The sequence below is a fragment of the Culex pipiens genome, chromosome 2 (assembly GCF_016801865.2).
Source record: "Culex pipiens pallens isolate TS chromosome 2, TS_CPP_V2, whole genome shotgun sequence".
NCBI lineage: Eukaryota > Metazoa > Arthropoda > Insecta > Diptera > Culicidae > Culex > Culex pipiens.
In genome coordinates this window covers 189,712,976-189,737,881 of record NC_068938.1, presented here as the reverse complement: position 1 = coordinate 189,737,881, position 24,906 = coordinate 189,712,976, and the positions used below count along the sequence as shown (strand labels likewise).

Below are 24,906 nucleotides of genomic sequence, written 5' to 3'. Positions count from 1 at the left end.
AATAGCGAAGTAGAAGTATAAAAATGCGTTCTACCCTTTCCACTCCACTTAGTTGCCACCGAGATGCTGAACAAGTCGGGTCGGCTCATAATATCTGAGCCGCAGACGGGTGAAGCAGCAGCAGCAGGGAGAGAGAGAGCCCCAAATTCTCTCTTCCGGAGAAGGATTTCTTCTGAAAAATTACCTTTATTTTCTAGAGAGAGAGAGAGAGAATCGGAGAGCAGCACCGAAGAGGGCAAATTGTGTGCGAATGCCGTAGAATGACACACCATACATACACGCACACAAATGTTGTGAGTTTGAATTTACAAACAGGTTTATTGAATCCTACTATCCTGTTTATTGGCTTAACAAACGTATTATATCGGTTCAATAAACGTATTTTAGCAAAACAACCATGATGTTATTCCGTTTGACAAACTGGTTTAGCATTTGTCAGTTTCTTTTCATAAACGTGTAGACAAAATTTATAGTGTAACATCTCTTGAAATCTCTATTCTGCTTTCAAGATGGCGAAGCCAAAAATAAACATTAAAAAGATCGGAAATTCTTTGTATAATTATTAATCTCGCAGTCATGAATCGAAGCTTATAATTTACAGAGTGGAATTGATTAAGGGTTAAATTTGAAAAAAATATCGGTAGGTATCAATTATTTTTGGGTAAACTTATTTGAAGACATCGCTTAACCTTTGCAGAAAACTTGTGGTCTTTGAGGCATTTCAAATCATCGATTGGCTGGAACATGATTTTTGGAATCTCTCTACAGATGGGTGGGCAGATCAACCAGGTAACAAAAAGGGTTTTCTATTTTCCAAAATAAATAATACTAAATTTATTCACAGGGATTCTGAAGTTGGAAACAAAAGCAATGCTTCACGCGGATGATCCGGAGCTGATGGCGGAATGTACTATAGCTAGAGAGCAGTGTAGCAACAAGCGGCGATAGCTACAATGCAACGGAATTTATATTTTGTACACAGAAGGTTTGACTAAAAATATAGAAAATATGCAAAACCTTGTTTTGATCGTTAAACAAAAGAAAACATCAAGGAGTTGTAGAAAATTCACACGAATAATTTATTGGAACTACAATCTTGATTTTCAAACCAACCTGGAACGTTTATTACACCAACAATCATGTTTGTCAATTTAATAAAAATGATTATTGGGATTACAAACATCCTTCGCTTTGATGACAACAATCTCGTTTGTCGAACCCACAAACATGTTAGGTTGAATTTGGCAAACATGTTAGCCGGCCCTGAGATGACAAACATGTTTGTGGGCTACGCCCAACATTTTGCCAGATTCACAATCGGATTTTTCTGCGTGTACACACTCCCGTTTCATGGTACACGCTGATTGGGTTCGATGCGTCGAGTTTCCCTTCCACGGATGTTCGATTGATGTATCTAAATTCGTCACCTGAAAAGGCCATCAAAGACTGCGACCAACTACAGATACACCCGGGGACGAGCAAAACCGCCAGCGGAGGCAACTTTTAGGCAGTGGAGTAAAATCGTTTAACCTAGTAGACTGTGTGAAAATTGTTGTAGCCCTGTTGTATGGGTTAGTACAACGAATCTACTACGAGCTCGTGTAATTAGTCACGGCCCCGGGATGCACAGCGGGGTCAGCCAGGAAGCTTCCCCCAATTCGTTCAAAGATTTTGTTTACGCCAGTGGTGGCCAAAACCTGGAGTGGCCGGTGCCCTCAAAGAAGGTTCCCCCGGGGCAGAACCATACGAGTTTTGGCAATATGGGTATCAAAATTTATGGTTTTTGATACTGAACATGAAAATGGCCATTTCGACAGTGGTGGCCAAAACCTGGAGTGGCCGGTGATCTCAAAGAAGGTTCCCCCGGGGCCTGGGGGGACATTTGCAGAACCATATGAGTTGTGGCAATATGGGTATCAAAATTCATGGTTTTTGATACTGAACATAAAAATGGCCATTTCGGCAGTGGTGGCTAAAACCGGTGCCCTCAAAGAAGGTTCCCCCGGGGCCCGGAGGGCCTTTTACAGAACCATATGAGTTTTGGCAATATGGGTATCAAAATTCATGGTTTTTGATACTGAACATAATAATGGCCATTTCGGCAGTGGTGGCTAAAACCTGGAGTGGCCGGTGCCTTCAAAGAAGGTTCCCCCGGGGCCCGGAGGGCCTTTTACAGAACCATACGAGTTTTAGCAATATGGGTATCAAAATTCATGGTTTTTGATACTGAACATGAAAATGGCATTTCGGCAGTAGTGGCCACAACCTGTACTGGCTGGTGTCCTCGAAGCAGGTTCTCCCGGGGCCCGGGGGACATTTACAGAACCATACGAGTTGTGGCAATATGGGTATCAAAATTCATGGTTTTTGATACTGAACTAAAATAGACATTTCGACAGTATCGGCCACAACCTGGAGTGGCCGGTGCCCTCAAAGCAGGTTCCTCTTGGGCCCAGGGTAACATTAACCGAAACATACGGGTTGTTGCAATATGGGTATCAAAATTCATTGTTTTGATATTGAACCTGCAAATGGCCATTTCGACAGTAGTGGCCACAACCTGGAGTTGTCGGTGCCCTCATGGAAAGTTCACCTTGGGGGAACATTTAGGACAATTTTGCCGACAAATCTATGAAACAAAATACAATAATCTTATCCCAGATTTCACTAGCAATCCAAAAACTCATTCATTTCTTTCGGTTATGTCTCTGACATACCATCTTGAACTTTTTGACAATATGAGTAATAAATCGCTGGGGGTAATAAATCGATAATTGCGAAATTATTGAAATTGAGAATAACTCTTTTGTAATCAATTTGAGCCCTAAAAAGGGCTTTTTAATGCTTGCTGTTGAAATTTACTTGGCTGTCGCCGATGGCTGGCAAGAGCCTTGCCAGAACATTTCCCCATCGCGGACAACGTTGAACCCTTCCAGGTTCGGTCTGCCCCTTCGCCGCGATGCTTCTCCGCCTTCAACTATCTTTGTTGCCGCTGTGTCGTCCCTTCCTCGTAGACTGTCGAGAGTGATTTAAGTACGCAAATGAAATAGATTTTTGTTTTGGGATCTCGTGGAACGAAGAAATCTAGGTGGCGAATGCCGTAGGAAGGCAGAGAGAACGCCGTAGAAACGTCAATACGAGAAAAAAGTATTGTAATGTGTGGGAATAAATCGTTTAATGTGATTCAAATTTGTTGTGACGCAAAGAAAATCTTTAACACATGGTTCAGACTGGCTCTCTGTAATGAATTGGAGTCCTGATAATGGCTTTTTATTATTTCAAAATATTTCTAAAAAATTGTTCGATGCCAAAAGTTTAATTGATGAAATGATTTCAAATCAACTGGCACGAAAATCTTGACATTACGATTAGCTGTGAAGCGTTTCAAAACTTTAGACGTTATCCAACGTCAAAATACCATAAGATCTTAGAGCAGAAATACCATAAGATCTTAGAGCAGAAATAAATAGATCTTAAGAAATAACCGTTTCGTGATTGATTTTGTGGCCAAGAAACGCAAATAATAAAACTATAAAAAAAATCATTAACTTTTGTGTCCGAAGTTCTTCGTCATGATGGTTATGCCTGTAGCATTACCACTGCACGTTTTTTCAAGCAAGTATCTCAGCACTGTCTTCGTCTGAACGGTTAAAACCCAAAGACATTGTAATTAAATTGTGTGTTTATCGAAAACAATTTGCGTTTAACCTATTTACCAGCAGAGTGACGGCGAGGTGACAAATTGCGCCACATGATTTTTGCTTTGCTCTGTTTGGTGAAGGAATTTCCCGCCCCTTTGAGTGAACGAAAATCAGATCGACGCGTAAATTTTTCCCCGGGTTTTCCCACCTGCAAGAAAAGCGTCGCGTCGCGTTGATGCAACGAGACGAAGCGGCAGGCAAACGTTAGGAAAAAGATGATAAAAATGAGTGGCGATTTGTTTGTAAACATTTGTGGCGACCCAGTGAGGTTCATCAAACTTAGCCCCGTTAGAAAATAAGTTCTCTGCAAATATCAACTGTTTTTGTTTTTGTTTTTGTTTTTGTTTTTGTTTTTGTTTTTGTTTTTGTTTTTGTTTTTGTTTTTGTTTTTGTTTTTGTTTTTGTTTTTGTTTTTGTTTTTGTTTTTGTTTTTGTTTTTGTTTTTGTTTTTGTTTTTGTTTTTGTTTTGGTTTTTGTTTTTGTTTTTGTTTTTGTTTTTGTTTTTGTTTTTGTTTTTGTTTTTGTTTTTGTTTTTGTTTTTGTTTTTGTTTTTGTTTTTGTTTTTGTTTTTGTTTTTGTTTTTGTTTTTGTTTTTGTTTTTGTTTTTGTTTTTGTTTTTGTTTTTGTTTTTGTTTTTGTTTTTGTTTTTGTTTTTGTTTTTGTTTTTGTTTTTGTTTTTGTTTTTGTTTTTGTTTTTGTTTTTGTTTTGTTTTTGTTTTTGTTTTTGTTTTTGTTTTTGTTTTTGTTTTTGTTTTTGTTTTTGTTTTTGTTTTTGTTTTTGTTTTTGTTTTTGTTTTTGTTTTTGTTTTTGTTTTTGTTTTTGTTTTTGTTTTTGTTTTTGTTTTTGTTTTTGTTTTTGTTTTTGTTTTTGTTTTTGTTTTTGTTTTTGTTTTTGTTTTTGTTTTTGTTTTTGTTTTTGTTTTTGTTTTTGTTTTTGTTTTTGTTTTTGTTTTTGTTTTTGTTTTTGTTTTTGTTTTTGTTTTTGTTTTTGTTTTTGTTTTTGTTTTTGTTTTTGTTTTTGTTTTTGTTTTTGTTTTTGTTTTTGTTTTTGTTTTTGTTTTTGTTTTTGTTTTTGTTTTTGTTTTTGTTTTTGTTTTTGTTTTTGTTTTTGTTTTTGTTTTTGTTTTTGTTTTTGTTTTTGTTTTTGTTTTTGTTTTTGTTTTTGTTTTTGTTTTTGTTTTTGTTTTTGTTTTTGTTTTTGTTTTTGTTTTTGTTTTTTGTTTTGTTTTTGTTTTTGTTTTTGTTTTTGTTTTTGTTTTTGTTTTTGTTTTTGTTTTTGTTTTTGTTTTTGTTTTTGTTTTTGTTTTTGTTTTTGTTTTTGTTTTTGTTTTTGTTTTTGTTTTTGTTTTTGTTTTTTGTTTTGTTTTTGTTTTTGTTTTTGTTTTTGTTTTTGTTTTTGTTTTTGTTTTTGTTTTTGTTTTTGTTTTTGTTTTTGTTTTTGTTTTTGTTTTTGTTTTTGTTTTTGTTTTTGTTTTTGTTTTTGTTTTTGTGTTTGTTTTTGTTTTTGTTTTTGTTTTTGTTTTTGTTTTTGTTTTTGTTTTTGTTTTTGTTTTTGTTTTTGTTTTTGTTTTTGTTTTTGTTTTTGTTTTTGTTTTTGTTTTTGTTTTTGTTTTTGTTTTTGTTTTTGTTTTTGTTTTTGTTTTTGTTTTTGTTTTTGTTTTTGTTTTTGTTTTTGTTTTTGTTTTTGTTTTTGTTTTTGTTTTTGTTTTTGTTATTACCCGCTTGTTTTTGGCCAGTTTTAGAAAGGGGTGGCAACATTATCTTTGAAAAATATTTGCAACGGCCTTATACTAAAGAGAAAACAAGTCATAAATAAATTAGTTTAATTGTATTACGGTTTTATGGCGCAGATTACATTCATGTACTTATATGATCATTCAAATTAATCGGCAATCCTTCCAAAATCAACCCACCCCCAGACAGTCTCCTCCCATCCGGATCCAACCCGAGCAGTGGTGCCAGCTCGCTTGGCACGTAAATGACCGGCGCTAGCCCAAGATAGCCACGGTTGGACCTGCATCCGTCACACGACAGTGACGGAACACTAGCCGGTGCCGAGTACGGATACGGCACGTAATAGTACACTTTTGGTGACGGACACTGATTCCCAGTGGTTGGTTTGGCCGTTGTGGTCACAGGAGGCTTCCGGGTCGTCGTCGGTTTGGTGTTGATGTTGATAATGGCGTTGCGGCGGATCGGCTTCAATCCGTACTGAGGGGCAAGTTCGTTCGGGATGTAGATTACGGGGGCTAGTCCGAGGTAGCCTCGGTTGGAGGTGCAGTTGTCGCAGGGGAAGGACGGCACTCCGGGTGGGGCTGGGTGTTGGTACGGGACGAAGTAGTACACCGGTGGTGACGGACAGCGCGGGGGAGTTCCCGGTTGAGTTGGGATGGGAGTTGGTGATGGTCCCGTTCCGGGTCGATTGGTTGGCTTGGGAATTGTCAGATTGAGATGTAGTCCAGTGGAATCTTCTGAAATGATAATGTCATTTACACACTAAATAATAACGATTATTACACTTAACGGAATTCCTTATTCGACGTAACATAAAATCATGTAAACGAGATTATGATGTGAATTTACATTCTATTTGACACAAAATGTCAAAATTTCTATTGGAAATGTGAAGCACAACTTCTGATGTGATAATAAATCTATTTTGACCTAATTTTACATTATATTTGATGCACATAACTGGAGCGTGTTTTAAGATGTAACGTTACATCAAATATAATGTAATGCCACGTGTTATTTTTCACGCGCCTGGTGTTGAAATGTCAAATCGTTGTTGATGTTTGGCAACGAGAATATTTTTTTTCGCTGAGGGACCGAAAAAATGCTTGGAATCTACCACAACTAGGCCTGGATGGCACAATTAAAACGCTGACAGAGGTAAGTTTTAATGTTCGCGGTCGGATCCCAACGAAAAGTGTAATTTGTTTGTTACTTTTTGTTGCAGTTCAAGTTGCAGTTTTTATTTGGAAGAACAGCCGCGGAATTGCTGCCGGGGACACCAAACATTCGATGTTCTTAGCTGCCAACTAAAATCGGCTGCTGCTTCAAGAAAGTGACCCAGAATACATAAAATGTAGAAGGAAGGAGCAGCAAAAATTGAAGAAGTGTGATGGTTGTGGCAGAATCCAATTGAAGGTGGTGAAAGAAACAAGCAGGAAGAGGAAGAATCAGTGTTTATGTGCTAATCGTTAAATTGGTGACTAGATAAATGTGGAAGTGTGAATAACCGTGAAAACCTAATAAAATCATTCAAACAACCAAATTTTGATTTATTCTTGAGACTATCTTAAAAAAAAGGTTTTGCAGCTTACATCATCATTGCTACCGATACATGTAAAATTACACTGTCATGGATAGTTTGTAATGTCGTGTAATTTTACAATCTGATGTAATTTTACGTCTTTTTTGACGCTCCAGTTATGTGCATCAAATAAGACGGAATATTACACGAATTTTTCTTAGTGTGTAGCTGGAGAACTTCTTGGGACAGCTACAATACTCACCAGTTGTCGTTGGAGGTAGCGGAGAAGAAGCCGTAACTGGTCGCTTCGTGGTAGTCCTAGTCGACGAAGGTCTTGGTGAAACAGTTGAGGTAACGAATACTGGAGGTTTCATGGTTTGGCTTGGGGTATGAGTTGGTTTTGAGGAAGAGGTCATCGGGCGTCTTGTTGTTGAGGAAGGATAATGTGTAGTGTGAGGTGGCTTTTTCGTTGTTGTTGTCGGAAGCCTTGTTGTAGATCTGGTTGTAGTTGATGTTGGATAGTTCGTAACAGGATGTCTTGTAGTACTAGCAGGATACCTGGTCGTAGACGGAGGCCTTTTACTTGTACTTGTAGGATATCTAGTTGTACTAGCAGGATCAACAGTTGTTGTCACCGGTCTTCGCGTTGTGGTGGTAGAATATGTTGGAGGTCTGCTAGGTCTTGTTGTACTAAACAATGGAGGATCAGGCGTCAAAATAACTGGTGTCGTGTCAGTAGGTATCGTTGTTTCGGGTCGTCGCGTTGTTGTACTGCTTGTTCTGTACGTCGTTGTAGTCTTCCGGGTTGTAGAAGTCCACGCAGGTCGTACCGTTGTGGTAATTGGATAGCTCGTAGAAGTGGTGGGATTCACCGTAGGCTTGGGACGAGCGGTAGAAGTCATTGGATATCCTGTCGTGTACGAAGAAGACGTGGTAGAACGCCTAGTTGTTGTTGAAGGATTCCTGGTGGTGGTGGGATATTTAGTAGTTGATAGAGTACTAATAGGTCTTCGAGTCGTTGACGCTTGAGTTGGTGGTCTACTAGGTCTCGAAGTACTCTGCACTGGAGGATCTGGTGTCAAAATAACCGGTGTCGAGTTTGAAGGTCTTGTTGTCCAAGGTGGTCTGCTCGTCGTCGTGGTAGTTCTTCTCGTCGTACTCGAAGCCGGTCTCACGGTAGTACTCACAACCCCCGGAGGACGGTAAATAAGCTCCGGTGGATCAGTACCCTCACCAGAACCATATCTGCCACAACCCCTTGGCAAGAATATCGCCGTCCAAGGTCGCACCGTCTCGCGCTGCCCAGAGCCGTAACCATCCCAATCCGGTTCATCGTCCAGATAAATCAGCACCGGTTTGTTCGGCTCAACCACCCGGTAACCACGTGAATCGGCTACGTAGTGCGTCACGTGAAGCTTCCCGTTGGGATCCACGTGGCCGTAGCATCCGTACGTAACCCCGTCCTGGCCACGACGCTCGTGGTGAAAGTGACCGTCAGGGCCCACCTCGTAGCCATAGTGGTAGCTGTCTAATAAAAAGTTATTAGATTCGAGTCTTGTAAAAATGTTACACAAATCTCACTTTGAAAAGGATTTAGCTGATAGTAGGATTGTTCTGTTGTGCTGCGTTCCGAAACATCTTTTCCAAATATGAGATCAAGTTGGGCGTTGAATATCTGCAAATGTCGTGTTTTCACAATACTTGAGCAATTTATTTACTTCACAAAAATTACCGTAATTATAGCTACTATTCGTAACATTGAACATTTACAAATTTTATTCCTGAGATCACTTAAACTCACACAATGATCACTATTAGTCACAAATATAGCGATCCAACTGCATTGGATGTTGCCATTAAACTGAAACATTTCCAAGCATAAGAAGCTTCTTTTAAATCAAAACTATGCTGAAGTCTAGAATGGTCGCAAAAAGCAACGAACAGCATGGTATAATTTTAATTGCTCTTAATTCCCCCGCTATAACCAGCAAGTACAGTGGAGTTGAAGAGAGAAATGATAATCCTGAAGTCACGCTCATAAGATTAACAAGGATCAACGTCTGTTCGGATGATGATAGAACTCGGCTGCTGACAGGTGTGAATTGATTGCTAGCTCTTTGGAAGTATTCCATTGTTTTCCAAAGAATTGAAACAATGTGAAGATATTACAAATATTTCCACACAAAATCTTATTGATATTTTTACCCGAATCAATAATAAAATAGGTAATCAAAAATTTATAGAAGAGCAATTCCAACTCAAACCGGAAATTTTTCTGGTACTTTTGTACCCGACCTCTCCGATTTCAATGAAACTTTGTAGACATGTTATTGTAAGCCTATATAAGACATTTTTGTGTATATGGAGCCAATTGTACCCGAAATAACATTTGAGTAGGGCGTACGTTATTTAAATTTTTTTGTATTTTGTAATTAAAAAATTACTGTATCTCAAAACCGTTACATTGTATCAAAAAGTGGTCAAAGACAAACTTGTAGGAAATTGGACGGGCTTTCTGAAAAAAAAAAATTACACTGAAATAAAAATACACGCCTCTTCAATGAGATTTTTTGATTTTAAGTTCAAAAGTTAAATTTTAAGGTGATGTCACGATTTTTTTTTCGTTCAAAATTTTTGAGGAAATAGCCTAAGATGTTGCAAAAAGACTCACGAAAAATGCAGGATGGTATGTCTCTGTCCTCCTAAAAAAAAAAAAATCATTTACCAAAACTGTTTTTTTAAGTGTCAAAAGTTTTAAAAACTGATAATGCGAATCGATTTGCCAGACAATTTTACATAAAAGTCTCCATATTGACAATAATCCTATGTCCAATCTTTGTAAAGATACAGCGGTTTTAAAAATAAAAATGTTGAAAAAATAGGTTTTTGGTGGTTTTTGGTAATTTCTATATGACAGACTTGATTTGAAAACTTGTCCAATTTCCCATAAGTTTGCTTCTGACAGCATTTCCATTGAATGTATGGGCTTACATATATAAGTTTAATTACATTTATTATATCTGGAAATAGAATATTTTTTTCAGTGTGGTAGAAACCTGGATAGAAAATAAGCTTACGTAAATACTAAAACGAGTCAAATTAAAAAGCTGTCAAAGGCAAACTTTTGACCTTTTTTTTGATACGATGCAACGGCTTCGAGATACAGGGACGAGCTTTCCGGTAAAAATATTTTCGAGACTGAAAAACCAAGTCTGTCATATAAAAATTGCCAAAACCCATAAAACACCAATTTTTTCAACATTTTTATTTTTAAAACCGCTGTAACTTCACAAGGATTATACTTACGGCAGCGGTCAATATGGAGATTGTTGCGACGGAGCGCGTCCGAAGCAGCCCCTTGTTCTGCGTCAGTGTCAGTGTTTTGTGATTGTTTGACTGGTGCCCGTGCTGTCGCTTAGAAATAAAGAAAATTAGATCAAAACAATTTGAGTAAGCGGGAGCACGGGCGCAGCTGAAGAATTCAGCTGTAAAAAACACCAAAGATGTAAGTTTTGTAATTTTTGTGAACTATTAGTGTTATTTATTAATAAATAAACTTTAGTTTTGTAGCGAGTGGAAAAGAATGAAGTTTTCTTTTAATCACTCCACTGACAGAACCGGTGCCCGGTTCAGGACATCCCCCGCGACTCAACAGAGATTTTTATGTAAAATTGTCTGGAGAATCGATTCCCGTATTAGGTTTTTGAATTTTTTGACGTTTAGAGCACTTAAAAAAATAGTTTCAGTAAATGATTTTTGATTTTTTTTGTGAGTTGCCCCATCCTACATTTTTCATGAGTCTTTTTGTAACAATTAAGCTATTCTCACAAAAAAATTGAATGAAAAAAAAAAAACCGTTGGCTCACCTTAATCTGATTTTTAAATTTGAAAATCAAAAAATCTCATAAAAGTGGCTTGTTTTTTTCTTTCAGTGTATATTTTCCGGAAAGCCCGTCAAATTTCCAACAAGTTTGGTTTGACCACTTTTAGATACGATGCAACGGCTTCGAGATACAGCGATAATACAAAAATATTGAAAACACTTACGCCCTTCTCAAATGTCATTATCGAACGAAACTGGCTCCATATACACCAAAATGGCTTACAAATGTGTAGGATAACATGTCTACATAATTTCCTTGAAATCGGAGAGGGTCAAGAAAAAAGTACCTAAAAAATTTCAGTTTTAGGCAAAATCTTATCATTTTGTTTTTTGGAGGTTTTTAACCACTTTAGGTCAGAGGTATTCAAAAACTTCTAAATATCAAAAACAGTTTTTGTATCTTAAAAAAATACTCCAAAAAACGATAGCTAAATTTAGAAACTAAGCGATATCAGTTTCGACAGAATATGACATCAATCCAAAACAGATCAAATTCCGTTAAATTGTACTTTAATATGTATAAGATTTCAACCTCATCTCAAGTAAGCCGTTCAAAACATTCAAGCAAATAAATAAATTAATTAATTAATAAAGATATTCCGATAAAAACGAATCCTGTTCTATGACCATGTTTGAATGTTCTGAACGGTTTACTTGAGATGAGGTTTGTCTACGCCAGACACCTCTTCGGGCCCAGTCCAGTTAAGGAAGGGCAAGTGGACTGTATGAAAAAGACTACTTACTTCCGGTTGGATACCGATCAGGTCGAGTGTTTATTGGGAAAGAGGCCGTTACATTGGTCGGGATGGGGTTTTATAGGCACGGGGATCTATACAAAACAATGGGGATACAATGGGGACAATAGGCGAATGATCGAGAACCTCTTGGGGCCGTGCGCACAGTGCAGAGAGCGAGAGAATCGAACTTTCGGGTCGTGTGCCAAGCTAAGTGCATGGGGTCCTTAAGGGAGACACAATTTGTTTTTCGGCCCCAACAAGGTTGAAATCTTTTTAATATTAAAGTGCAATTTTACGGAATTTGATCTGTTTTTGAATTATATAATATAGCTTATGTCTAAACTGGAATTGCCAACTTTTAACAATTACTTATTAATTTATAAAAAAAAATACTCATACAAAAGTTGAACAATTAAAAAACAGTCGAATTCAAATTATTTTTTTTAAGATCTTATGTCATAACTATGACAGTTAAAGTAAGTTTGGGATGATTTATAAAGAAAAATCTGTTGAAATAACTTAGAAGCTAAATAATGAAAAACTAATCCAAAAATTCAAAATAAAATCAATCAAAATCGAAAAGCTGAAAAAGGAGAATCGAATCAGCCTAAGATAATAAATAAAACAGCAAATCTAAAAACCCAACAATGATTTTTTACCAACAAACTATTTAACAAATGAATAAAAAATAAAAAAAAAGATAAAGAAAAATAAAGATCTAAGATTTCGTTTATTGAAGACGCAATTGAAATTTCAAATTAAAATTTAAACAAAGTCGTTATGGATCGATTTTAGATCTTTTAACGAAAACATCATTTTCCAAAATAAAAATAAGAGAATGAACGATGGAAAAGTAAACAAATTGGAGATATCCTGTTAATTTTCAAAACACAAATTTTAATCAAAAGTCAAATTTAAAAAAATTACAGTTCTATTAAAAGCAAATTTAAACAACATTAATTAAAACAACAAACTGAAAAAAACAAACCGAAACAAATAAAAAACTAACTGCACAAATAAATGATGGAAAAAGAAAAAAATCAAAATTGAAAAGAGAACGCAGACATGATCAATTTGTAATTAAAATGACGATAAAGATGGTGATGATTTTATATCATTTCAGAAACGCTACACAGAAAATTGTATGATATAGAAGCTGAGGAATAGGTTTCAAACAAATAATTTCAAATCAATTTAATATAAGCTCATTTTTGTACCAGGCACATATAAGGTTCAATTTAGTGATTAAAATCCAACTTTTAAAACCCAATTTCCTCTGACGTTGATCTGATTTCATTGCAATTAACATTTCAATTTAATCACCTAAAAAGGATTAATGCAGCAGTACTAAAGTTAAAGTAGCTCAGAATGTCTTGCACTCGACATAATTACAAATTACGAAAATTATCCTCCAAATTAGTTTTGACAGTTTAGTTTTTTATTCCAACATGACTTATTTAAATAGCGAAATCCAGTATCACTTATTAGCAGTGATTCAATCGATTTCGAGTTGTTGAGACTGTTTCTCAACTAGCGATAATTTAAAAAGAAGGAAAACAGAATTTTATAAATTATGACGAGTTGTAAATTTTGTGTAGCTGTTTTTATTTTATGGATCGCTGAAATTGTAGCTGACCAGACGAACCTCAACGACACATTTTTTGAGATGAGTCCCATTGAAGGTTAGTTCGTAAAGGTATCTTTCCGCAGATTTTTCAAACCAAAATTTTGCAGAAACATACTCCTTCGGCTACGATATCGGCCCAAATGGTCACTTCCACCACGAAAACCGCGCTCTGGACGGCGTAACCTACGGATGTTACGGTCACGTGGATCCCCAAGGAAAGCTTCACGCGACCCACTATCTGGCCGATTCCCGCGGCTATCGTGTGGTTCAACCCACAAGGCCAGCGGTCATTTTCATCAGGCTTCCAAATTCGCGGAGGTTTCGCAAGGAAGTTCGCGATTGGGAGGAGCTGTCGATGCCTGCCGGGTGTGGCGAGAGGAAGACAACGCAAAGCGATATTCTTGGGGGATTGCTGGAAAGTATTACGCCGGTGGTGGGTGCCATTACGGACACCGTAACGGGACTGGTCAACGGAACGTTGGGAGGGTTGACCGGGAGTGTTGGGAGTGCTTCCGGTGCGGCTGCGGGAGTTGCTACCACTCCAGCTGTTATGCTTACAGTTCCACCGGTTAGCGTTACAACTCCGGTTAGTACTGGGACTGCCGCTGCCGTTGATAATAATTCAACGAGTGTTGCGAGCACTGTAAGTTCCGCATGAAACGAGTAATTAATAAACTGTACAATATGAGTTCGAGAAGTGGTTTCTTTTCTGACTATCACACAAGGTCAACGAATGGCCTTTAACTGGACTACTTACGCCATATCAGCAAAAGGAATTAACATCTATCAACACGATTTGCATGGTAGCAGATATCAACGACCTGTTGAGATCCATTTTTTCATGCTTGTACGTCAGAGCCGTTATACGACAATGAGCGTGAACGCAATATTCTCGTTGTCTTCCATGGTCCAGTTCGGCGTCGTCATGCGTAAGGGATTTAGCCGGCAATTTAATTGCCTGATGATTGGTTTCATCGTACAGAACCGGACGGGATTAGAAGTTGACTAAACCCTGGGAGGGCGTAAATGATGAGGTTGTTGGCGATATCAGGACATGGATTGAATCTTCTTTAAATAGATTTTTTCTGAGGGAAAATTTTGCAGTTTGTCAAGAGTCCTTGAACTAGTTGCAGGTCTTCTAGTTTGTCAGCAATGTTATCCGAATTAAATGTAATCAAATTGGTATGTTTTGAGCGTTTTAATATTAGAGAAATCAAATAAATTTATCTTTTCGTCGTAGCTAGTGATATTCTGCATCTCTACTGTCTACGCGAATGTTAAAGGTCAAAAGCATCAGGGAGCCAAAGTGCAGTTCTTCAATTTCAACCCAATAGCTGGTAAATGTACTCAAAACTATGTTTAAAAACATCATCTATACAAACTCACACCCTTCAGGAACCTACGACTACGGCTACGTAACGAATGAAACCGGCCAGTTTCACCACGAGAACCGCGGCTCGGACGGTGTAACCGTCGGATGTTACGGCTACGTCGAGAACTCCGGCCGGCTTAGAGTCACGCACTACGTCTCAGATATTCGCGGCTACCGGGTGGTCCGACCCAGCCGTCCCGTCAAGCTGTATGTGTCTGCTAGGAATTCAGACCCCGAAACATACGACGACGATCGGGACAGCATCATTCGGACTGAGTATCGACCGTGGAGTAGCTTGTTTTCGGCACGGGGTTGTGAACACTCGCTATCGCGACCAACGAGACCTGTTACGACAACTACGAGGAGACCGACGCGACCGCAGATCACGGCACGACCTCCGATCACGATCATTCTGAATGGAACAATTACCGGACTTGACGAAGAAAGTCCTCCCCCTAGCGGGAAACCAGAGCAAGACGGTGCTGCTGGAAGTCTCGTGGAGGGTTTGCTGGGAGGAACCGATCTTGATCTGGATTTGAACCTCGATCAACCTAGTGAAAGCGATCAGTCGAGCGATGGAAATCAACCAGAACAAGATTTACCCTTGGTTGGTGGAGTGCTTGGAGGATTACTTGGTGGTGGATCATCGGGACAGTCTGGAAATCCCGATGAAGGTGGCGAACCCGATCAGCAAGGTGCCCTCACTCCCGTGGTTGGAGGGCTTGTGGACGGATTGCTTGGTGGAACGGATCTTGAGCTAGATTTGAACTTGGATCAACCGCAAGAAGGTAGTCAGGATGGACAATCCGACACTGCAGATGATCAAATTGATCAACAGGGAGCTCTGACCCCTGTGGTTGGAGGTCTTGTGGATGGCCTGCTTGGGGGTACGGATCTGGAATTGGATCTGAATATCGATCAACCAGGCGAAAGTGAGCAACCGAATCAGGATGATACCGTACCTCAAGATGATGGATTATTGGGAGGACTATTAGGTGGAGGATCGTCAGAACAATCAGAGAATCCCAGTCAACCAGATCCACCAGGAATTCTGACTCCGGTCGTTGGCGGTTTAGTTGAAGGTTTGCTAGGGGGAACAGATTTGGGTCTTGATACCAACATTGGACGAGGTTAGTATGATTCTTTTAATGAGAAGTCAATATTTTAAACCATTTTCATTAGTTCCCAGCTACTATTTACCATATTTGTATGATATTCCGGAGAATGTCCCTCGAATCCCCTGCGGGCATTTAGATTGTTCAAAGGATACCTTTGGATATCTGGGTCTAACGCCAACGGTGTATGTGTCAAAATCACTAGCGGAGATGTTGGGACTGACAAACCTTGAAAGCGACTCCAAAAACGGCCAGAAAATTGTCCCGATGCATGTGCTCAGTACGAACGAAGATGGCAGCTGGATTGCGGAGATTGTCGAAAGAACTCACGAATCTCAGGAAGAGTTTGATGCTGTAGATCAATGATTTCCGTATCAAATTGTAAATAAAAGCATGATCTTAGAAGGCCTTTCAGTAATATCTCTAACAGCAAGAATGTCAGACGTCACATCCTCCAGCGAATCTCTTTCTCCGAAACCACAATCCCCAGTTAGTGGATCCAAAATCGATCTCGAACCATGTAACCTGATTGCATCCCTGGCAGCCAAAGAGTCCCAGCTACCCTCACCCATCGATATCAACATCATCCACGCGGAAAGAATTGAACTTCCGAAGCTGCAATGGCATCACTACGAAGATATCCCTTCCAAAATCAAGATGACCAACACCGGTGAAACCGTGATCCTCAGCGCCAAGTGGCCCAACGATGTCCGTCCCTATCTTACCGGTGGCTCCCTCGAGGGTCGTTACGTGTTCTCCCAGCTGCACTTCCACTGGGGCAACTCAGCCGTCGACGGAAGCGAACACACCATCGACGGAGCGTTCCTTCCCCTAGAGTTACACGTGGTTCACTTCAGCGATGAGTACGAAACCCAAGAAGAGGCGCTCCAGAACATCGGTGGAGTCCTCTCTCTGGTCTACTTCTTCAACCTAAAGTCCTCCCCGAACAAGTTTCTCGATCCAGTCCTCACAAATTTAAAAGAAATCACCTTCCCGGACACCCGCTTCAAACCAACCCCCTTCCCGATCGTCGACCTGTTCCACACCTTCACCGACGACTACTTTCTGTACTATGGATCAACCAAGGCCGAGTCCCGCAGTCATCCAATCCTGTGGCTCATCTCCCGCACCCAGGAGTGCATCGACTTTGACCAGCTGGTGCAGTTCCGGGTGCTGCTGGACCAACGACTACGCGTCATTCAGCGGGAGGCACCGCCCGAGGTGGCCCCACTTGGGGAGCGCCACCTGTTCCACGTGAATCCACCGACTCCGTACTGCAACTCGACGCTGTCGGTGCTGCCCCATCCCAAGTATCGGCCCGATCAACGCTGGCTGGTTGACCGGATGCAGATCGAGGTTGGAGCGCCCGGAGGATGTCAAGAGTTTGTGAGGCTGCTAAGGGAAGAGATGGAGAAGAAGAGGGAGGGTGAGGGGAGCGAGGATTTTGAGGGGCAGATATAGGTGGTAATATTGCTTTGCTGTTGAACGTTCATAAAATTACTGAGTTTAAATAAAAAATGATTAATTACTAGCACTAATCACTAACTTCGAAAAGATTCCGATTTTTGAATTTGGTTCAATACCTTATTCTTCAACTCTTGCTTCAAATTCTTATAGCTTTCTGACAATTTTTAATCCAAAATAGAACAAAATTGTGACCGGTGAACTCATGTTATTATTATTTTTTGGTAATTTTGTAGATCCCGTCCAGAATGTCTTCAACACCTCCAACTCTTCAACAAATGTTTTCAAAATAACTTGTCACATAATGTAATGAAAATCAACAAGTTAAAAGACCAAATCCTCAATCTGCCATACATGTGGTCTCCTACATCCCCTACGTTGAATTATCTCATTTGGACGGGTGCCAAAAATCATTCAGAAAAACGCACATTCACACACCCACACTTGTACTTACCAACATCTGATTCACTCTCGCATTCTTCACTCACCCTTTTCCTCTCTCATTCGTGAAGGTCAAGTTCAAGAATAATTTCTTCTCTCAATTCATATTGGCTCGATTCGTTAGTAAACAAACCTCTCGCTAGTACTACTACAGTGCCAACTATTGTGGTGTTGGTCACTCTCTCACTTTTACTCTTCTCACCTACTAGAGAAATGCCGGCAGTAGTGTTACTCTGGCGCTGAAGCAACGCAAATTTCCGAGAATTAAACGTGGAAAACCCGAAACGATTCGCGTGCGATCCCGTGTCAACGTGATTGAGAATGCAACCACTCAATTGTTTGTAATATTATTTAATTTTTTGATGAAATTGGCTCTTTTTTTAAGGTAACTTAATAACTTATCAATTATTGATTTGCCTATGTTTAAAATAAAACTCTAGATTAAATGATTTTAAATTATTTGTTAACATCATTAACTCTAAGACAATCAAATCGAAAGTTGATGTTAAAAAGAGCAAATTTTCTTATTTTTATAATACTACGAGCTAAGCTCCTTAATTTGTTTAGCCGATTGCAAAAAAAAAAATACTACAGCAATTAAAACAAATAAACACTCTGTACCGTAATCTGGGGTGAATCGGGACTACAGTCTGAATAGGGACAGCAGTTTTTAGACCACTTAAAGCTTTTAAATTTGGAAATGGATGTACACATTTTGTTGGCCTGAGTTTGTTCTATCCGAAACCAACCAGAAAAATCAAAATATTGTGCTCCAACATGGTTAAAACTGCTGTCCCAATTCGCCCCATGTGTCCCGATTGACCCCAGTTTACGGTACTCGATTTTCCGAAATCCTAACCAAAATCTCACTGAGGATTTTCGATTTTTTAGCAACTCTAATCACGAAACAAGTGTCCCATTGAGTCAAATTTTCTTGACAGAGTAAGTAAGTGACATACATACAAACCAAAAATACAAAATTATCGTCCACAATATTAGCGTCTAACGCAGGCCTGCCCAACGGCCCCTGAAGCCATTTCATCCGGCCCGCGACGGCTTTTCAAAATAGTTCTATGACAAGCCCTTTAGGCTGTTCATGAAGTATTAAATAAATAAAATTATTGCCTGAATTAAAAATAAGCTTGAGATCAAATTTTAACATATTATAAGAACATTTTTCATGTTTGAATTTAATTCTTATAATTTTAAAATTGATTTATATTAAACTGAAAAATTGTGCAGGAAAACAAAATTATCCATTTTGTAAAATTGAGAAATTTATGAAAAAACTTGGATTGTTGTCTTAACATTTACAAAAAGAGAACAAATGTTATTTCTTTCAGTTTTAACTATTTACTTCAAATTGAAGTTTTTTTTTCTATTTTCTTTTTTTTAATAAATAAGTAAGCAAAACTAATGTACTTTTCCAGAACAACTTTTTAGTGGTAAAGTTTTTTTTTAAATAAAGAATTAAAAATTAAATTATTCATACTGAAAATGGATCGCTGCAAATATTTTAAAAATGTTAAAAAATGTATCAAAAACTTTAAAAAATTGCAATTGAATGTTTATTTTTGCTTTTTTTAAAAACATCAAGGTATTTTATTCAGTCGTCAAAAACAATATCTATACAATTTTAAACAAACAAAAATTAAAATAAGTCAAATAAACACATTTTTGAATGTTATCTTTGTTTTTCATCCTTAAAATCAAGATACATGAATCATATTTTAAAAACACAAGTTCTTTTATGTATTTACTTTAGAAGAACCCAATCATAAGAAAATTGAAAAAATGTGTTAACTTTTTCAACTTTTATCAAATATTAGTTCCGGTCTGCCACTGCTTCAGAAAAATCAGATCTGTCCATCAGATATTATCCGTGATAATCGTATCGACGATAACGGACGATAACTCGTTTTTAAAATCACTCTAAAATTAACTTTATTTATCCATATCATGTCCAAATGTCAATGCGTTTACTAAGAATATAATTTGTACAATGTAGTAAGTGTCAAATAAATATAAATAAATAAATAAATACTCAACAAAAATCACAAAACACCGTAAACATATATTGAAAATATTTTTTTTTAATGTTCGAAATGGGTATCAAACAAATGGAAAGTTATATGATTTTTTGCTTTATTGAATTACTCAAATTTTCATAAAATGTAAACATGTTTATAAAAAATACCCAAATTTTCATAATTTGCAAAATGGGTATCAAACGAAGCGAAATTGTGTATGCATTTTTGCTTCATCCAATATATGTTTTGTTAAATACTAAAACTTTCATAAAATTGCGTGTTTTGCGAAAATATTCAAATCTTCAAAATTTGCACCATGGTTTTTTAATTTTTTAAATACATTTTCACTTTGTGAGAGTTTTTTTTGTAAAATTCTAAAATTTTCACAACATTCCGTGATTTTCTAAAGTACTACAATTTTTATGATTTGCAATATTTATAACACACGGCGGGACATTTAACATGAATTTTAGTGTTTTTTTTATAAAAAAAAAAACTCGCATTATCACTAAATATACACATTTTTTTTTCGAAATATTCAAATTTGCAAAATGAGTATCAATAGAAGTTTAATTTTCTATGAATTTTCACTATGTAACAGTTTTTTGTAAAATACTCAAATTTTCAAAAATTACCGTTTTTTTCGTAAATATTTTAATTTAAATAATTTGCAATATTGGTTTCAAACATAGCAAATTTGTGTATGCATTTTCGCTACATCTATTTAAATTTACGCTAAGCGTATTTTTTGCGATTTTTTTGAAATTTCCAATCTGGGTATCAAACGAAGCGAAATTTTGAATGCATTTTCTGTTTCTAACAGTTTTTCTTTGTAAAATTCTAAAATTTTCACTAAATAATGTTTTTTTCAAAAATACTTAAATTTTCATCATTTGCAATATTGAAAACAAATGAAGGGTTATTTCTTGTAAATTTTCACTTTATTAGATTTTTTTTATAAAACACTCGAATTTTCAAAAAAATATGTTTTTATTTGTTAAATACTGACATTTTCATGAAATATCAAATAATATAATATAAAAAATACTCACATTTTAATATGTGTAAAGTGGGCATTAAACGAAGCGAAATTTAATTATACCTTGTTTTGTAAAGTGCTAAATTTTTTTATAAATCATAGAAATACCGTAGTTTTTATTAAAAATGTACAATTTTACAAATAAATTTATATGACATTTTGTTTCGTTCGATATCCATACGGTGCCATCCCGTTTTTGGCACATATAATATTTCAAACATTTCTGCTTGCTAAAATCAACGTCAATTTTTAAATTGTTCATTATTATGTGAATTTTTTGGTCAATTTTGTTTATCAACAATTTAAAAATAAACACGAAGTTGTTCTCATTAAAAAAACATTTTTGATGAGAGGAAATGTGTCGAAAAGTCGTGTTTCCAAAAACACTGACAAACTTGCAGCACTGACAAACTTGCTTGTAAATTTCGCTGCTAATGTTTGGGTGTAGCTTGAACTGAGAGTGCTGTAAGTAAGACCAATAATCTTTAAATAAAGCCAGTTATCATCGCTCGCACCACGCCTTGCAGTTAACGAAAGAGTGCCGTGTGTGGGTGTAACACTGGATTCGTTTCGTTTTGACGAAAGTTGTTTATCACGGTTATTTGTCACCAACTTTCGTCAAACCGAAGACAGGCGTCATTAGGGTACAAAATTTGGTTATTTTGAAATGGCACAAATTACAAGTTCACTTCAAAGCATTGTAGCAGCGCTGAATTCTAAGAACTGCTCTGCAATAAGCTTTTCGTAATACTTCTTGGTACGTTGAACGTTTGAATAAACAGAGATAAGTTACTTTGTATTGGTACCGATAAATATGGTGAGCCATTTGGCATCGAGGCGCCAGTGTGGATTGAGTGACGAACCCTTATACGTGCTGCAGAACAGAAGAGAATACAACTAAAATGGAAATTGCCACTGGAAAGGTAATGAAATAATCTTTATTTAGATAATAATTTAATTCAATAATAAATTAATAAATTTTAGACATTATCTGTGTTATTCTGTGGATGTAGTCCCTTATGCCTCGGAATAGCTGTGGTAGTAAGCGTAGGAGTAGGTGGTTACGTTGCTTATAAAACTATCAGTGGTCAAAATTCTGAAAGCCAGAAAGGAAAATCAGAACCTTCTAAAGACAATACTAAAGATACCAGTCCAAAGAAAATAATTAAACCGTCCGACAAAGATGGTGAAGAAAACCAAAAGCGTCCAAAAAGGGACCAAACTCCAGTTGCCCCGGACGAATCGTCGGAAACCACTGACATGCGAAAAGTTCGCAGCCTGATGTACCACTTTAAAAAACGTCTCACCCGATTTGTTCGACTCTCAGCTATGGCTCAGTACATTTCAGAGGAAACGTCGATCGCTCGGGATAAATTGTTGTGCACTGGAAAAAGCCAATACCAGGATCAAAAAAGCGGAATGGGTCACGCTTTTCACGCATCCCACGTGGTCAGAGTTCGGATTAACAACGCAGAATTACTTAAAAGTCGCAATGCTGAGTTGTTTGAAATGCTGAAGAACTTTTTAGGGCACACCCATTTGATGCCTAGATATGCTAACGAATGGAATGGTGTTGGCGGAAGAATTGATCGGATCCAGGAAGATTTCCTAGAAGAAATAAACACAATAGACTTTTCTAAGCCGTTGAACACTCAAGTACGGGTCATGTTGCAACGGCTGAAAGATGAATTCTTAAAAGTGTTCAAAAGTTTAGGCGTGCCAAAAAATATTCAATTGATGGAAATAGTTGAGGTTATAGAAGCCATCAATAAAATCAGCATTGAAGAATTGTTCAAGAAGGGCAAATCATGGTATGATAATAAGAATAAGAACGAGCAACATAATTCAGACTCTGACGCATCAATTTAAAACTATTAGTCGTACTTGCCAAATTTACAAATGGTTAAAGATTTCGATTAAACTCAAAATAAAATTCTCGGAAAATGCTTGCGTTGTTTGATTCCCTTGCCGTTGGTCAACACATGAATGAGGCTATTTTTATAACCCATACTCCGCACGAATCTCTCCGTGCTCAGAGAGGCTTCAGTCTCAGTGCTCAGCTACTTACGGCCAGCAGTAGCATTACTTATAGTTCCATTCTCTGCTGAACCATCATCGACGGTGGGTGTTCAACCGGCATATACGCGATAAGCCAGTAGTGACCGGCTGTGATAGTGCAGATACAATTAGAGGTGAGGTCATTTTCCAAGAAGTGAAGAATTTGTACTACCGCTTCTTTCATTTTCTTAGAACCCACCTTAGCTGATAAATAAATGGGTGCTGAGCCGAGTAAAGGTTGTGGTGGCGGAGGTGGAGGTGCCGGATTAGCCATTGGTGCTGCCATTGCAAACGCTGCAATGCGGGAAGCAAATCGACCAGACCCGGAGGAAATGCGACGCAATCCGGAGAGAGCATTCTTTCAGCATATGGCGTTCGGTGGAGACCCGGTAGACCTGATGATGAATCTAGCCCAAGCCGCGAGGGCAAACCAGGGTGAGCAATCTTCTAGTGGTAGCACTACCGATGGTGGTAATTCCGGCAACTCCGGACAATCAAACACGAGCAGCTCCAGCCGAACAGCGGCTCGCTCCCGCCAGAACAGTCCAGCTGTCCAGCGCAGAACTCGTCGCCGGTCGCGCCACGAGCCGGATCCCTCGTCGGAAACCAACGAAGACGTGCAGGACATCCGGGACGTCGCGTATCACTTTGTGCGGCGTCTGACGAGGTTCGTCCGGCTCGGCGGTATCGGCCAGTACGTCACCGATCAAACGGGCATCCAGCGGGCCAACGTGTTCTACGAAGGGTGCAGCGAGCATCAGGACCGCCGCTGTAGCGTTCCGGGGCACCATGCGGCGCACGTGGTTCGAGTGAGAATCAACGAGTACGTGGAGATTGAGTTTCCGGAGATTTTCGAACCGCTGCGTACCTTCGTAGGTCACACGCACTTTGTGCCGCAGTACGCGAACGTTTGGCGGGGACTTGGCGGAGAAATCGACCGAATTCAGGAGAGGTTTTTGCAAGAAATTAGCACCGTCGACTTCAGGGGGGAACTTACGTCACGCGTCGAAGACATTCTGCGTCGGTTGAAACAGGCGTTTTTGGATGCGCTGGGAAGTGCTGTTAGGAGCGGGCGTTACAATGCGCAACAAGTGCGCGATCTGAACGAGGTCATTGAGGCGATTCGGGAGATCACCATTCGCGAGTTGTTTGAAAAGGGACGCGACGGGTTGTTAAACATGTAATTGCGCCAACTAGTCATGAAATTAGGAATTGATTATTTTCCGTGTAGGAAACATTTCGAATTGTTTTCATTGTGCTTCAAATGTTTCGACATCCAATTTGTTCAATTCGTTTTTGGCTATTTCAATTAGATTCAATTTGCATTGTAAGATAAAATGTATTGAAAATATAGAAGCAGAAATAAATAATTTTTATCAATATAAATCCTGCCAAAAAGTAAAATGGGGGAAGAGTGGCAACACTGCCCGGTTCTGTTTAGTGTTTTTTTTTCGGTCCGTACATTTTTGGGTTTTTGTGTTTGTTTTTACCATTTCGTCGCCGTCGTGCTAACTTGTCGTACGTGCATTTTGGGCCAAATTGAGTTAAGAACGCCATTTTGTGCAGCTCACAATGCCTCACCTTTTGACCTTCACAGATCCCCAAAATTCGATTTCAATCCTGAGATATTCAACGAAATCCGAAAAAACTCCGTGCATTTTTGTCACTTTACATATGAAAGTAGTTTCAATCTTGTCGTGCTATCTTGTCACTCCCTGAAAATTGATGTAAGTGCGACAACTGGCCAAACCCGAACAGACGGTAATAACTAAATTCATGCCATTTCAATAACAAATACTGTTAAAATAACAGAAAGTGTTATGGAATATTCTTGCAAAATCCATTTTTGCATAAGGGTTCAATAACAGTTTATGTTATCATAACAAAATTTGTTATTGGTCTGATATTGATTGAAAGCCAACACAGCTTGGGAATAACATTTTTTGTTATGGAAGAATACCTCAAACTGTTATTGGGATGGTCGGATTAGTTGTTAAAATAACAAAAAATAATAACAAAGAGTTGTTCGAAGAATAACTAAAAATGTTATTAGTCTGTTATTACAATAACAATCCAATAACAAAAAAATCATAACGACGAATAACAAATCTTGTTATAAATAACATAAAATGTTATTGGCTTAGTATTTTCAAATAACAAAAAATGTTATTCTCAAGTTATTT

At 38.0% G+C, this 24,906-nt stretch overlaps 6 protein-coding genes and 1 long non-coding RNA gene across 8 annotated transcripts in view; 6 read left to right on the top strand and 1 right to left on the bottom strand.

Moving 5' to 3' along the window:
• Positions 1 to 305: 305 nt before the first annotated feature.
• On the top strand, positions 306 to 1,322 carry LOC120422952 (uncharacterized). The gene is made up of 3 exons (XR_005606189.2): positions 306 to 640; positions 698 to 789; positions 845 to 1,322. It is a non-coding gene; the product is annotated as an uncharacterized LOC120422952 (long non-coding RNA).
• Positions 1,323 to 5,551: 4,229 nt separating this feature from the next.
• Positions 5,552 to 9,124, bottom strand: LOC120422933 (mucin-2-like). The gene is made up of 4 exons (XM_052708727.1): positions 8,690 to 9,124; positions 8,539 to 8,632; positions 7,220 to 8,485; positions 5,552 to 6,172 (listed from the first exon to the last, which is right to left on the bottom strand). Exons 1-4 carry the CDS (start codon positions 8,825 to 8,827, stop codon positions 5,559 to 5,561), a joined length of 2,112 nt encoding a protein of 703 aa, XP_052564687.1. The 5' UTR covers positions 8,828 to 9,124; the 3' UTR covers positions 5,552 to 5,558.
• A 4,119-nt stretch (positions 9,125 to 13,243) lies between these two features.
• Positions 13,244 to 14,055, top strand: LOC120422932 (uncharacterized). Its single transcript, XM_039586512.2, has 2 exons — positions 13,244 to 13,259; positions 13,312 to 14,055. The coding sequence occupies exons 1-2, from the start codon at positions 13,244 to 13,246 to the stop codon at positions 13,860 to 13,862; spliced, it is 567 nt and encodes a 188-aa protein (XP_039442446.1). The 3' UTR covers positions 13,863 to 14,055.
• Positions 14,056 to 14,075: 20 nt separating this feature from the next.
• LOC120422950 (uncharacterized) lies at positions 14,076 to 16,058 on the top strand. Its single transcript, XM_052707070.1, has 4 exons — positions 14,076 to 14,180; positions 14,445 to 14,541; positions 14,600 to 15,706; positions 15,759 to 16,058. Exons 1-4 carry the CDS (start codon positions 14,076 to 14,078, stop codon positions 16,055 to 16,057), a joined length of 1,608 nt encoding a protein of 535 aa, XP_052563030.1. The 3' UTR covers position 16,058.
• A 46-nt stretch (positions 16,059 to 16,104) lies between these two features.
• Positions 16,105 to 17,175, top strand: LOC120422966 (carbonic anhydrase 7-like). The gene has a single exon (XM_039586554.2). The coding sequence runs from the start codon at positions 16,127 to 16,129 to the stop codon at positions 17,150 to 17,152; it is 1,026 nt and encodes a 341-aa protein (XP_039442488.1). The 5' UTR covers positions 16,105 to 16,126; the 3' UTR covers positions 17,153 to 17,175.
• A 4,269-nt stretch (positions 17,176 to 21,444) lies between these two features.
• Positions 21,445 to 24,906, top strand: part of LOC120431936 (uncharacterized) — a 9,786-nt gene continuing 6,324 nt past the window's right edge. The window contains exons 1-2 of one of the 2 annotated variants that reach the window (XM_039586549.2): positions 21,445 to 21,588; positions 21,650 to 22,611. In XM_039586549.2, coding sequence (XP_039442483.1) covers positions 21,568 to 21,588; positions 21,650 to 22,534 — 906 coding nt within the window. In that variant the 5' untranslated portion in view covers positions 21,445 to 21,567 and the 3' untranslated portion in view covers positions 22,535 to 22,611. Of the gene's footprint in view, positions 21,589 to 21,649; positions 22,612 to 24,906 lie in introns of those variants that run through there. The other variant, XM_052708070.1, reaches the window with a different exon arrangement.
• On the top strand, positions 22,706 to 24,074 carry LOC120422959 (uncharacterized). Its single transcript, XM_039586548.2, has 2 exons — positions 22,706 to 22,857; positions 22,916 to 24,074. The coding sequence occupies exon 2, from the start codon at positions 22,939 to 22,941 to the stop codon at positions 23,905 to 23,907; it is 969 nt and encodes a 322-aa protein (XP_039442482.1). The 5' UTR covers positions 22,706 to 22,857; positions 22,916 to 22,938; the 3' UTR covers positions 23,908 to 24,074.

Bases quoted from the DNA above. Each gene is read 5' to 3' on its own strand.
- LOC120422966 (XM_039586554.2), top strand. From the start codon at position 16,127: ATGTCAGACGTCACATCCTCCAGCGAATCTCTTTCTCCGAAACCACAA.
- LOC120422959 (XM_039586548.2), top strand. From the start codon at position 22,939: ATGGGTGCTGAGCCGAGTAAAGGTTGTGGTGGCGGAGGTGGAGGTGCC.
- LOC120422933 (XM_052708727.1), bottom strand. From the start codon at position 8,827: ATGTTTCAGTTTAATGGCAACATCCAATGCAGTTGGATCGCTATATTT. The intron at 8,486-8,538 runs GTGAGATTTGTG...ACTTTTTATTAG, and splicing joins TCAGCTAAATCCTTTTCAAA to ACAGCTACCACTATGGCTAC. The intron at 6,173-7,219 runs GTGAGTATTGTA...TTATCATTTCAG, and splicing joins GCTACCTCCAACGACAACTG to AAGATTCCACTGGACTACAT.
- LOC120422950 (XM_052707070.1), top strand. From the start codon at position 14,076: ATGAGCGTGAACGCAATATTCTCGTTGTCTTCCATGGTCCAGTTCGGC. The intron at 14,181-14,444 runs GTACAGAACCGG...TTTTCGTCGTAG, and splicing joins GCCTGATGATTGGTTTCATC to CTAGTGATATTCTGCATCTC. The intron at 14,542-14,599 runs GTAAATGTACTC...CACACCCTTCAG, and splicing joins CAATTTCAACCCAATAGCTG to GAACCTACGACTACGGCTAC.